General features: G+C 48.1%; 1 protein-coding gene across 3 annotated transcripts in view; it reads left to right on the forward strand.

Moving 5' to 3' along the window:
- Positions 1-7,182: 7,182 nt before the first annotated feature.
- tspan15 (tetraspanin 15) overlaps positions 7,183-13,561 on the forward strand; it is a 129,750-nt gene continuing 123,371 nt past the window's right edge. For all 3 annotated transcript variants that reach the window (XM_080205379.1, XM_080205380.1, XM_080205381.1), the window contains exon 1: positions 7,183-7,298. In XM_080205379.1, the coding sequence (XP_080061505.1) occupies positions 7,191-7,298 (108 nt within the window). In that variant the 5' untranslated portion in view covers positions 7,183-7,190. The remainder of the gene's footprint in view (positions 7,299-13,561) is intronic.

Raw genomic sequence — 13,561 nt, forward strand, 5'->3', positions numbered from 1 at the left:
AGTTCAAGCACATTAGAGGGGTCAGTTTTTGTCCAATGTGTGCAAGAAGGTTTCATGACACAGTATGTAGATAAGACAACAAAAGGTGAAGCTACATTGGATTTGGTACTGGGTAATGAATCAGACCAGGTGTTAGACTTGGAGGTAGGTGAGCACTTTGGTGATAGTGACCTCAATTCGGTTACGTTTACCTTAGTGATGGAAAGGGATAGGTATATACCGAAGGGCAGAAGTTATAGCTGGGGGAAAGTAATTATGAGGCTATTAGGCAAGATTTAGGATACATAGGTTGGAGTAGGAAACTGTAGGGGCTGGGAACAACTGAAATGTGGAGCTTATTCAAGGAGCAGCTACTGCGAGTCCTTGATAAATATGTACCTGTCAGGCAGGGAGGAAGTGCTCGAGCGAGGGAACCGTGGTGTACTAAAGAAGTTGAATCTCTGGTGAAGAGGATCATAAGAACATAAGAACATAAGAAATAGGAGCAGGAGTAGGCCATCTAGCCCTTCGAGCCTGCCCCGCCATTCAATAAGATCATGGCTGATCTGTCGTGGCTCAGTTCCACTTTCCCGCCCTCTCCCCATAACCCTTAATCCCCTCTCTTATCAAGAACCCATCAACCCGCTTCTTAAAAATATTTAGCGAGGCAGCCTCCACCACTTCAACGGGCAGAGAATTCCAGAGATTCACCACCCTTTGAGTGAAGAAGTTCCTCCTCAACTCCGTTCTAAACCGCCTCCCCTTTATCTTGAGGCTGTGCCCCCTAGTCCTACTGTCTTTTTTGAGCGGGAAGAGTCTCTCCACCTCTATCCTATCCATCCCATTCATCATCTTATACGTCTCAATGAGATCTCCCCTCATTCTTCTAAACTCTAACGAGTACAAGCCTAGTTTATTCAGCCTCTCCTCATAGCTCAACCCCCTCAACTCCGGTATCAGCCTAGTAAACCTCCTCTGCACTCCCTCCAGGGCCAAAATATCCTTGCGCAGGTGCGGCGCCCAAAACTGCACACAGTACTCCAGCTGCGGCCTCACCAATGCCCTATACAGCTGCAGCAAGACCTCCCTACTTTTATATTCAATCCCCCTCGCTATGAAGGCCAGCATCCCATTCGCCTTCCTGACCACCTGCTGCACCTGCAAGCTGGGTTTTTGCGACTCATGCACAAGGACCCCGAGGTCCCTCTGCACCGTCGCCTGCTGCAGTTTTTCGCCACGTAAGTAATAGTCCTTCCTACCATTCTTCCTACCAAAGTGGACCACCTCACACTTGCCAACATTAAATTCCATTTGCCATTTCCTGGCCCATTCGCCCAGCCTATCTAGATCCTTCTGCAGACTCTCCACACCCTCCGCACAATTTGCCTTTCCCCCAATCTTGGTGTCATCAGCAAATTTCGACACCCTGCACTCGGTTCCCTCCTCCAGATCATCTATATAAATGGTAAATAGCTGAGGCCCCAGCACCGACCCCTGGGGCACCCCACTAGTCACCAACCGCCAATCCGAATAGCACCCATTGACCCCCACTCTCTGCCTCCTATTTGACAACCAATCCTCTATCCACGCTAACACCCTACCCCCAACTCCATGTCCCCTGACCTTCTGCAATAACCTCTTGTGAGGTACCTTGTCAAACGCCTTCTGAAAATCCAGAAAGACCACATCCACCGGCTCTCCTCTATCCACTGCCCTAGACACATCCTCATAGAACTCCAGTAAATTTGTCAGACACGACTTCCCTTTAATGAAACCGTGTTGCGTCTGCCCTATCAAGCAATTCCCTTCAAGGTGCCTCGCAATTTCCTCCTTAATGACGGATTCCAACATTTTACCTACCACAGACGTTAAACTAACCGGCCTATGCCGTTTTCCAATCTTCCGGCACTTCCCCGGAATCCAGCGACGTCTGGAAAATAACCACCAAGGCATCCACTATAACCTCTGCCATTTCTTTCAGAACCCTCGGATGCATTCCATCTGGTCCTGGGGACTTGTCCACAATCAGCCCCTCCAGTCTGTCGAGCACCACCTCTCTAGTAACAGTAATGTCATTAAGACCCTCCAGTCCTACCACCTTTCCATCGCTAACACCCGGCAAATTATTCACGTCCTCCTCCGTGAAGACAGAAACAAAAAAGTTATTCAAGACCTTCGCCATATCCCCATCCCCTACCACTAGCTCCCCTTTCTCATCCTCTAAAGGACCAACGTTCACCCTAGCCAGCCTCTTCCTTTTTATATATTTATAAAAACTCTTGCTATCCTTTTTTATATTAAGCGCTAGCCCAGCTTCATAGCTTCTCCTACCCTCCTTTATCAACTTCTTTGTCAATCTTTGTTGACATTTAAACCTTTCCCAATCCTCTTCTCGCCCACTGCTCTTAGCTACTCTAAATTCCTCCGCTTTTAATTTAACACTTTCCTTCACCTCCTTCGTTATCCACGGCTTATTACCTCTCCTCCTACTGTCCTTTTTGACCATCGGAATAAATTTCTGCTGAGCACCAAGAAAGATCTCCTTAAAGATCCTCCACTGCTCCTCAGCAGACCTACCTTCCAACGCGCTCCCCCAGTCCACATTCGCCAATTCTTCTCTCATCCTACCATACTCCCCTCTATTCAAACAAAGGACGCGTGTCCGGGAACCCACTTTCTCCTCCTCCATCTGCAACAGAAACTCCACCATGCAATGATCACTCTCTCCAAGAGGATCCTTCACCGCAAGGTCCCTAATTCTACCCGCCTCATTACATAGCACCAGATCCAAGATAGCTCGCTCCCTCGTCGGCTCCAACACACACTGTTCAAGGAAATTATCCCGGCAGCATTCCAAGAACTCCTCCTCGAGCCCACCTCGTCCAACATGGGTCGACCAATCAATATGCAGATTGAAATCTCCCATAACTACTGCCGTCCCATTCCTGCACGTCGCACTTATTTGCGCGTTAACAGCCCGCCCCACCTCCAGATCATTATTTGGGGGCCTATAGACGACACCCACCAGCGTCTTCCTCCCTTTGCTGTTCCTAATCTCCACCCACAACGATTCCACTTTCTGCTCTTTGGCTCCGATATCATCCCTTGCTACCACCTTGATACTATCCTTAATCAGCAGAGCTACGCCACCCCCTCTTTCCTCCTGCCTATCCTTCCTAAACACTTGATAGCCCTGTACATTCATCTCCCAGTCCCTGTCACCTTGCAGCCACGTCTCTGTAATGGCCACCAGATCGTATCCATTTGTGTCGATCTGCGCCACCAGCTCATCCACTTTATTCCGAATGCTTCGTGCATTCAGATAAAGCGCTTTCATCCCAGCCTTCACCTGGACCCTATTTGCCGTAACGCCACCAATTGGGACATCCTCGGCCTCTTCCCTTACCTGTACCCTATCCTTAACTTTAGACCTCGTAGCGTCACCTACCCTCGCACCCTCCCCCCCCCTAATTAGTTTAAAGCCCTGTCTACAGTCCTCTTTACTCGATTCGCCAACACTCTGGTCCCAGCACGGTTCAGACCCACCCCATCCCGCCCGAACAAGTCCCACCTACCCCAATACTGGTGCCAATGCCCCATAAATTCGAACCCATTCCTCCCACACCAATCCCTGAGCCACCCATTCACTTCCTTTATCCTGTCAACCCTACGCCCGTCTGCACTCAGTTCAGGCAGTAGCCCAGAGACGACCACCTTGTCGGTTCTACTTTTTAATTCCATTCCCAGCTTTTCATACTCCCTCCCCAGATCCTCAGTCCGCACTTTGCCTACGTCGCCAAGGAGGCTTATGTAAAAATGAGACATGAAGGCTCAGTTAGGGCACTGGAGAGTTACAAATTAGCCAGGAAAGAGCTAAAGAGAGTGTTAAGAAGAGCTAGAAGAGGACATGAGAAGACTTTAGCAGATAGGATCAAGGAGAGCTTTCTATAGATATGTCAAGAATAAAAGATTGGTTAGGACATGATTAGGGCCAGTCAGAGACAGCAGTGGGAAGTTGTGCGTGGAGCCTGAAGAGATAGGAGAGGCATTAAATGAATACTTTTCGTCAGTATTCACACAGGAAAAAGTCAATGTAGTTGAGGAGAATACTGAGATACAGGCTTTTAGACTAGACAGGAGGTACAGGAGAAGGTGTTAGCAATTCTTGAGAGTATGAAAATATATAAGTCCTCTGGGCCAGATGGGATTTACCCTAGGATTCTCTGGGAGGCTAGGGAGGAGATTGCGGAGCATTTGGCTTTGATCTTCATGTCATCACTGGGTACAGGTATAGTACCGGAAGATTGGAGGATAGCAAATGTTGTCCCCTTGTTCAAGAAGGGGAGTAGAGACCCGGTGAGCCTTACTTTTGTTGTGGGCAAAGTGTTGGAAAGAATTATAAGGGATAGGATTTATAATCATCTAGAGAGAAATAAATTGAATAGGGATAGTCAACATGGTTTTGTGAAGGGTAAGTCGTGCCTCACAAACCTTATCGAATTTTTTGAAAAGGTGACCAAAGAGGTGGATAAGGGTAAGGCAGTTGACGTGGTGTATATGGATTTTAGCAAAGCGTTTGATTAGGTTTCCCATGGTAGGCTACTGCAGAAAATGCAGATGCATGGGATTGAGGGTGATTTAGCAGTTTGGATCAGGCATTGGCTAGCTGATAGAAGACAGAGGGTGGTGGTTAATGGGAAATATTCAACCTGGAGTTCAGTTACAAGTGGTGTACCTCAGGGATCTGTTTTGGGGCCACTGCTGTTTGTCATTTTTATAAATGACCTAGATGAGGGTGTAGAAGGATGGGTTAGTAAGTTTGCTGATGACACCAAAGTCAGTGGAGTAGGCAGTGAGGATGGATGTTACAGTTTGCAGAGGGACATAGATAAGCTGCAAAGCTGGGCCGAAAGGTGGCAAATGGAGTTTAATGCGGAAAAGTGTGAGGTGATTCACTTTGGTAAGACTAACAGGAGTACAGAATATAGGGCTAATGGAAGGACTCTTGGTAGTGTCAACGAACAGAGAGATCCCGGTGTACATGTGCATAGCTCCCTGAAAGTTGGCACCCAGGTTGATAAGGTTGTTAAAAAGGCGTACGGTGTGTTAGTTTTTATTGGTAGAGGGATTGAATTTCAGAGCCGTGAGGTCATGTTGCAACTGTACAAAACTCTGGTGCGGCCGCACTTGGAGTATTGCATACAGTTCTGGTCGGCGCATTATAAGAAAGATGTGGAGGCATTGGAAAGGGTGCAGAGGAGGTTTACCAGCATGTTGCCTGGTATGGTGGGAAGGTCTTATGAGGAAAGGCTGAGGGACTTGAGGTTATTTTTGTTTGAGAGGTTACGAGGTGACCTAATTGAGGCATACAAGATGATCAGAAGGTTAGATAGAGTGGATAGTGAGAGCCATTTTCCTCAGATGGAGACGGCTAACACGAGGGGACATAGCTTTAAATTAAGGGGTGGTAATTATAGGGTGGATGTCAGAGGTAGGTTCTTCACTCAGAGGGTAGTAAGGGCGTGGAATGCCCTGCCTGCAGCAGTTGTGGACTCGCCAACTTTAAGGGTGTTCAAATGGTCAGTGGATAGGCAAATGGATAAAATTGGAATAGTTTAGGTTAGAGGGTCATTAGATTGTTGCGCCGAACAGTGGAACCATCGAGGGCCGAAGGGCCTATACTGCGCTGTAATGTTCTATGTCCTCTCTCTCACACGCACGCTCACGCGCTCTCTCCCTCTTTCTCACGCGCGCTCTGACTCTCTCACACTCTCTCTCTCTGACTCTCACACTCTCTCTCTCTCTGACTCTCACACTCTCTCTCTCTGACTCTCACACTCTCTCTCTCTGACTCTCACACTCTCTCTCTCTGACTCTCTCACACTCTCTCTCTCTGACTCTCACACTCTCTCTCTCTGACTCTCTCACACTCTCTCTCTGACTCTCTCACACTCTCTGACTCTCACACTCTCTCTCTGACTCTCTCACACTCTCTCTCTCTGACTCTCTCACACTCTCTCTCTCTGACTCTCACACTCTCTCTCTCTGACTCTCTCACACTCTCTCTCTGTCACTCTCTCACACTCTCTCTCTCTGACTCTCTCTCACACTCTCTCTCTGACTCTCACACTCTCTCTCTCTGACTCTCACACTCTCTCTCTCTGACTCTCTCACACTCTCTCTCTGACTCTCTCACACTCTCTCTCTCTGACTCTCTCACACTCTCTCTCTGACTCTCTCACACTCTCTCTCTGACTCTCTCACACTCTCTCTCTCTGACTCTCTCACACTCTCTCTCTCTGACTCTCTCACACTCTCTCTCTGACTCTCACACTCTCTCTCTCTGACTCTCTCTCACACTCTCTCTCTGACTCTCACACTCTCTCTCTCTGACTCTCACACTCTCTCTCTCTGACTCTCTCTCACACTCTCTCTCTGACTCTCTCTCACACTCTCTCTCTGACTCTCACACTCTCTCTCTGACTCTCACACTCTCTCTCTCTGACTCTCACACTCTCTCTCTCTGACTCTCTCTCACACTCTCTCTCTGACTCTCTCTCACACTCTCTCTCTGACTCTCACACTCTCTCTCTCTGACTCTCTCTCACACTCTCTCTCTGACTCTCACACTCTCTCTCTCTGACTCTCACACTCTCTCTCTCTGACTCTCACACTCTCTCTCTCTGACTCTCTCTCACACTCTCTCTCTGACTCTCTCTCACACTCTCTCTCTGACTCTCACACTCTCTCTCTGACTCTCACACTCTCTCTCTCTGACTCTCTCTCACACTCTCTCTCTGACTCTCTCTCACACTCTCTCTCTGACTCTCTCTCTGACTCTCACACTCTCTCTCTCTGACTCTCACACTCTCTCTCTCTGTGTCACCCTCACACTCTCTCTCTCTCACACTCTCCCTCTCTCTCACTCTCTCTCTGTCACCGTCTCTGTCACTCTCTCTCTCTTTCTCACACTCTCTCTCTCACTCTCTCTCACTCTCTGTCACCGTCTCTGTCTCTCTCTCTCTCTCTCACACTCTCTCTCTGACTCACACACTCTCTCTCTTTCTCACACTCTCTCTCTCTGTCACCGTCTCTGTCACTATCTCTCTCTCTCTCACCCTCTCTCAGGGCGGGCCCATATCCGGGCGGCGGCTCCGGCAGGTGAACCGGAAACCGTTGGGATTTGAATCAGCTACCGGCTCGCGGCTGGGATGGAGCGCGCGCCGCGGGCTTCCCGGGCCAAAGCGGGCGGTCACTGTGAGCGCTTCAGCTACATCTGCCTCAAATTCACCCTCATCACCTACTCCACCTTCTTCTGGGTAAGTGAGAGTGGCAGCTTTAATAGCTGAGCAACACAGAGCCACCCAGAGTTACCGTCACCCAGTTCTCAACCTGGAGAGGTGCCACCCGGTGCCCACCCCGGGGGAGGTGCCACCCGGTGCCCACCCTGGGGAGCAGGCACCCAGTGCCCACCCCGGGGGAGGTGCCACCCGGTGCCCACCCTGGGGGAGCAGGCACCCGGTGCCCGCCCCGGGGGAGCAGGCACCCGGTGCCCGCCCCGGGGGAGCAGGCACCCGGTGCCCGCCCCGGGGAGCAGGCACCCGGTGCCCGCCCCGGGGGAGCAGGCACCCGGTGCCCGCCCCGGGGGAGCAGGCACCCGGTGCCCGCCCCGGGGGAGGTGCCACCCGGCGCCCGCCCCGGGGGAGCAGGCACCCGGTGCCCGCCCCGGGGGAGGTGCCACCCGGCGCCCGCCCCGGGGGAGCAGTCACCCGGCGCCCGCCCCGGGGGAGCAGTCACCCGGCGCCCGCCCCGGGGGAGCAGTCACCCGGCGCCCGCCCCGGGGGAGCAGTCACCCGGCGCCCGCCCCGGGGGAGGCGCCACCCGGCGCCCGCCCCGGGGGAGGCGCCACCCGGTCAACCTGTCATCCAGTCCCACCCTGGGGAGCTGTCACTCGGGGGGCTGGTACATTGCCACTGAACCGTGGAATCATCAAATCCCTACAATGCAGTAGAGGCCATTCAACCAATCATCTGTACTGACCCTTTAAAAGAGCATCTTACCCAGGCCCACCCCTTCTCCTATTCCCATAACATGGCCAATCCACCTAACCTACACACCTTTGTTCCATCGGAGGAAACCGGAGCAGCTGGAGAAAACTCATGCATACACGGGCAGAATGTGAAAACTCCTTAAAAGAGGACCACACAGTCACTCAAGGCTGAAATTGAGCCCAGATCCCTGGTGCTGTGAGGTAGTAGTGCTGGCTATTGTGCTGCCCCACCCAGTCTGCACCGTGCCATAGAGCCACACCTAGGGACTTGACACCCAGTTTTCACCCTGTCACAAGGAGCCCACCAAGGGGTCTGGCATGCAGTCCTCACCTTGGTATGGAGAATCCCATCCAGGGGAGCTGGCATCTTGTTCCCACCCTGTCAAAGAGAGCCCTGTACAGGGGAATTGGCACCCAGTCCCCACCCTGGCAGAGAGCCTCATGTTTGTCTGAAAGAGCTAAGAGTTGTCAAGATTTGCTATCTGCATAAGAATTTAACAATCTTGCATGTATTTAAATCTTCAATGGCCCCAGCATGTCCCAAATTCTGTCACAACCAATGATGTACTTTTGTAGAGGCAGTAGTGGGCTTGTGAGAGATGGTAGTGATATACTGCGTGTACAATAGTATGTTTGCCGTGAGATATTGTGTACGTTACTGTGGTAATTGTTGGAAACATGGCATCCAATTTACAAAGTAATATTGCACAAGCAGCAGTGGCTAAATAATCTGTTCTAAATATTGGCTCAGGGCTAAATATTTGCCAAGCACTGGAAGAACACCTAGTGCTGTTCTTTAGTTGTGCCAAGGAATCTTTTGTATTCACTGGAGAGGGCAGATTGGACTGTTTGCAGCCTTGGGTGGGATTTTCTGACCACATTCACCTCAAAACTGAAAAATCCCACCTGAGGTTGACAGACCTTTGGAATTATACTCACTGTTGTAGTATAACAAACATGACAACCAGCTTATGCACAGTAAGATCCTACGAACAACAGTGTGATAATGACCAGGTACCTATTTAAGTGATATTATTTAAAGTATAAATACTAGCCTAGATACTGGAAAGAACTGCCTTGTTCCTCCTGGGGAGAACTCCTTGATTCTTCTATAAATAGTGCCATAGGATCTTTTACATTCACCCAAGATGGATGACGAGACCATGGCTTAATATCTCATTTAAAAGACAGTGCTGCCAACAGTGCAGTGTATCAGTTTTGAATTGGACAGTCAGCCATGATTATGTCATAGAGTCATAGAGGTTTACAGCATGGAAGCAGGCCCTTTGGCCCAACTTGTCCATACCATCCTATTTTTTTAAACCCTTAAGCCAATCCCAATTGCCCACTTTAGCCCATGTCCCTCTAGTCCCATCGTAACTGTTTAAATGCTTTTTAAAAGACTAAATAGTACCTGCTTCTACTACTACCTCTAGCAGCTTGTTCACTGTCTGTGTGAACAAATTGCCTCTCTGGACTCTTTTGTATCTCTCCCCTAACACCTTAAACTTATGGCCTCTAGTTTTTGATGCCCCACCTTTGGGAAAAGATATTGACTATCTAGCTGATCTATGCCTCTCTATTTTATAGACCTCCATAAGATCACCCCTCAGCCTTCTATGCTCCAAAGAAAAAAGTCCCAGTCTGTCCAGCCTCTCCTTATAATTCAAACCATCAACTCCCGGTAGCGTCTGAGTAAATCTTTTCTGCACTCTTTCTAGTTTAATAATTTCCTTTCTATAATAGGGTGACCAAAATTGTACACAGTATCCCAAGTGTGGCTTTACCAGTGTCTTGTACAAGTTCAACAAGACATCCCAACTCCAGTATTCAGTGTTCTGACCAATGAAACCAAGCATTCCGAATGCCTCCTTCACCACTGTGTCCACCTGTGACTCCGCTTTCAAGGAGCTTTGAACCTGTACCCTTAGATCTCTTTGTTCTATAACTCTCCCCAACGGCTTACCATTAACTGAGTAAGTCCTGCCCTGGTTAAATCTATCAAAATGCATCACCTCACACTTAAATAAATTAAACTCCATTTGCCATTCGTCAGCCCACTGGCCCAGTTGCAATCTGAGATAACCTTCGCTGTCCACTATGCTACCAATCTTGGTGTCATCTGCAACTTATGAACCATGCCTCCTATATTCTCATCCACATCATTAATATAAATGACAGTGGATCGAGCACTGATCCCTGAGGCACACTGCTGGTGACAGGCCTCTAGTTTGAAAAACAGCCCTCTACAACCATCCCCTGGCTTCTGTCAAGAAGCCAATTTTGTATCCATTTAGCTACCTCACCCTGGATCCCATGAGATTTCACCTAATGCAATAACCTACCATACGGTACCTTGTCAAAGGCCTTGTTAAAGTCCATGTATACAACTTCAACTGCATTGCCCTCATCCACCTTCTTGGATACCCCTTCAAAAAATTCAATCAAATTTGTAAGACGTGATTTTCCACTCTCAACGCCATGCTGACTGTCTCTAATCAGTCCTTGCATCTCTAAATGCCTGTCGATCCTGTCTCTCAAAATACCTTCCAACAACTTACCCATCACAGATGTGAGGCTCGCTGGCCTGTAGTTCCCAGGCTTTTCCCTGCAGCCCTTTTCAAACAAAGACACAACATTTGCCGCTCTCCAATCTTTGGGCATCTCACCTGTGACTATCGATGATTCAAATTTCTCTGCTAGGGGACCGCAGTTTCCTCCCTAGCCTTCCACGATGACCTGGGATACACTTCATCAGTCCCGGGGATTTATCTACCTTGGTGCGCTTCCAGCACCACCTCCTCTGTAATATGTACTCTTCTCAAGACTTCACTATTTATTTCCCAAGTTCCCTAATATTCATGCTTTTCTCAACAGTAAATACTGATGAGAAATATTCATTTAGGATCTTGCCCATCTCTTGTGGATCTGCACATAGATGACCTTGTTGATCCTTAAGAGACTCTACTCTCTCCCTAGTTACTCTTTTGCCCTTTATGTATTTATAGAAGCTCTTTGAATTCTCTTTGCCTTATCTGCCAAAATAACTTTATGTTCTTTTTTGCCCTCCTGATTTCTCTCTTAACTTGACCCCTATACCTTTCAAGGGATTGCATGTCATGTGCCTCCTTCTTCTTCTTGGCTACAGCTTCAATATCCTGAGTCATCCGGGTTCCCCTACTCTACCTACCCTTCATTCTAAGAGGAATGTGCTTACCCTGGACCTTGGTTAACACATTTTTGAAAGCCCCCCAGTTACCAGATGTGCCTTTCCTTTCCCACAGACTCCCCCAGTTAACTTTTAAAAGTGCCTGCTTGATACCATCAAAATTGGCCTTGCCCCAATTTAGAATATTAACTTTTGCGCCAGACTTATCATTCTCCATAGCTATCTTAAATCTAATGGAATTATGGTCACTGGTCCCAAAGTGATCTCTCACTAACACTTCTGTCTCCTGCTCTTCCTTATTTCCGAAGAGGAGGTCAAGTTTTGCCCCCTGTCTAGTCAGGCCATCCACGTACTGAATGAGAAATTCCTCCCAAATACACTCAACAAATTTCTTTCCATCCAACACTCTAATACTATGGCTGTCCTAATCAATGTTGGGAAAGTTAAAATCCCCTACTATTACCGCCCTATTTTTCTTGGAGCTATCTGTAATCTCCTTACATATTTGCTTCTTAATTTCCCACTGACTATTTGGGGAGCTATAGTACGACCCTATCAGTGATTTCCCCCTTCTCATTTCTCAATTCTATCCATATAGACTCAGTGGGTGAATCCTTGGATATATCTCCTCTCAGTACTGCGGTGATGTTTTCCTTAATCAAAAGTGCAACTCTCCCCCTCTCACCTCCTGTTCTATCTGTCCTATAGCATCTGTATCCTGGAACATTGGGCTGCCAGTCCTATCTCTCCCTTATCCATGTTTCAGTAATTGCTATAATATCCCTGTCCCACAGACCCATCCATGCCCTGAGTTCATTTGCCTTGCCCGTCAAGCATCTTGCATTGAAATAAATGCGTTTTAATCTGGTCTTCCCTTGCTCTCTGTCTTGCTTTTGCTTGATCTGCCTGGCACTACGATTACTGATATTGCCTTATTAATTAATATGTGCTGTCTTTAACTTCTGTGCTATCCTCAACGTTGTCTTCTGTCTCCCTACTGCTTTGGGTCCCAGTTAAACTTGAACCCTTAACAATCAAGGCCTGAGGCAAAGGTGCTAACACTGAGATTGTGATGCAATATTTGTATGTCATGTGTCAGTGTTCCAGGCATCCCCTACACTTCTGTTCCCAGAGGAGGGATATGAGATTGTGCAGCTGTATTGGGAATGTATCTCATCGTGTTTCAGAATTTCAGCAGGGATTCCAAAAAATGAGGCAGGGGCCTTATTTTTCAGCTGTCAAATGGCTTTTTCAGCATTGCTCTGAGCTGGGGTAGTCCTGAGACTGAGCCTGACGAGGTATTGAAAAATGGAATTGAGGGTGTTCAAGTCAAGGTTAAGTGTTTTAAAATGTTCCTTCCGGCAAACACTGACTGCCACCCTGTCCTTGAGCCCCTGTGCTTGATGAGCCCGTAAGAACTAGGGGCAGGAATAACACTCAGATAAGGCTGATATATGATGCAGTATTTGTTATATAATGACATTGATGACTATGTGGGGGTAGGGTTAGCAAGTTTGCAGATGATACAAAGATTGGATGAGTGGTTAACAGTGAGGTGGAGTGCCTTGGGCTACAAGAAGATATAGATTTATCAAGATGATGTGGTCAATTGGGCAGATAAGTGGCAGATGGAAAAGTGTGATGTGATACACTTTTGGAAGGAGTAATTTGACAAAGTATTCAATGAATGGTAGTATACTAGGAAGTTCTGTGAAACAAAGGGACCTTGGAGTGTTTGTCCACAGATCTCTGAAAGCAGAATGCCATACTAGTAGGGTGGTGAAAAAGGCATTTGGGCACTTGCCTTTATCAATCAAGGCTTGGATTACAAAAGCAGGGTGGTCAATGTTGGAGTTGTACAGAACATTGGTGAGTTAGCTAGAGTAGTGTGTGCAGTTCTCGTCGCCACATTATTGGAAGGATGTGATTGTCCTGGAGAGGGTGCCTGAGATGAAACATTTAAGTTATGAAGAGAGATTTGAATAGGCTTGGAATGTTTTCATTGGAGCAGAGATGACTGATGGACAATGTAATCGAGGCGTACAAGATCGTGAGAGTTATAGACAGATTAGCAGCTATTCCCCTTAGTTTAAGGGTCAGTCAGGAGGGGCCATAGGTTCAAGATGAGGTGCAGGAGGTTTAGGGAGTATATGAGGAAAAGCTTTTTTACTAGGATGGTGAAGGTCTGGAATGTGCCAACTGGAAAGGTGGTGGAGGTGGTTGCCTCACATTCTTTAAAAAGTGTCTGGATCAGCACTTGCCATATTGTAATATTTAGGGCTATGGGCCAAGTGCTGGCAGATGGGATTAGGTAGGAGTTCAGGTGTTTTCTAATGTGTCTGTGTGGACTCATTGGGCAAAGG

This window comes from Carcharhinus amblyrhynchos, chromosome 17 (genome assembly GCF_965287045.1).
Source record: "Carcharhinus amblyrhynchos chromosome 17, sCarAmb.v2.hapA, whole genome shotgun sequence".
NCBI lineage: Eukaryota > Metazoa > Chordata > Chondrichthyes > Carcharhiniformes > Carcharhinidae > Carcharhinus > Carcharhinus amblyrhynchos.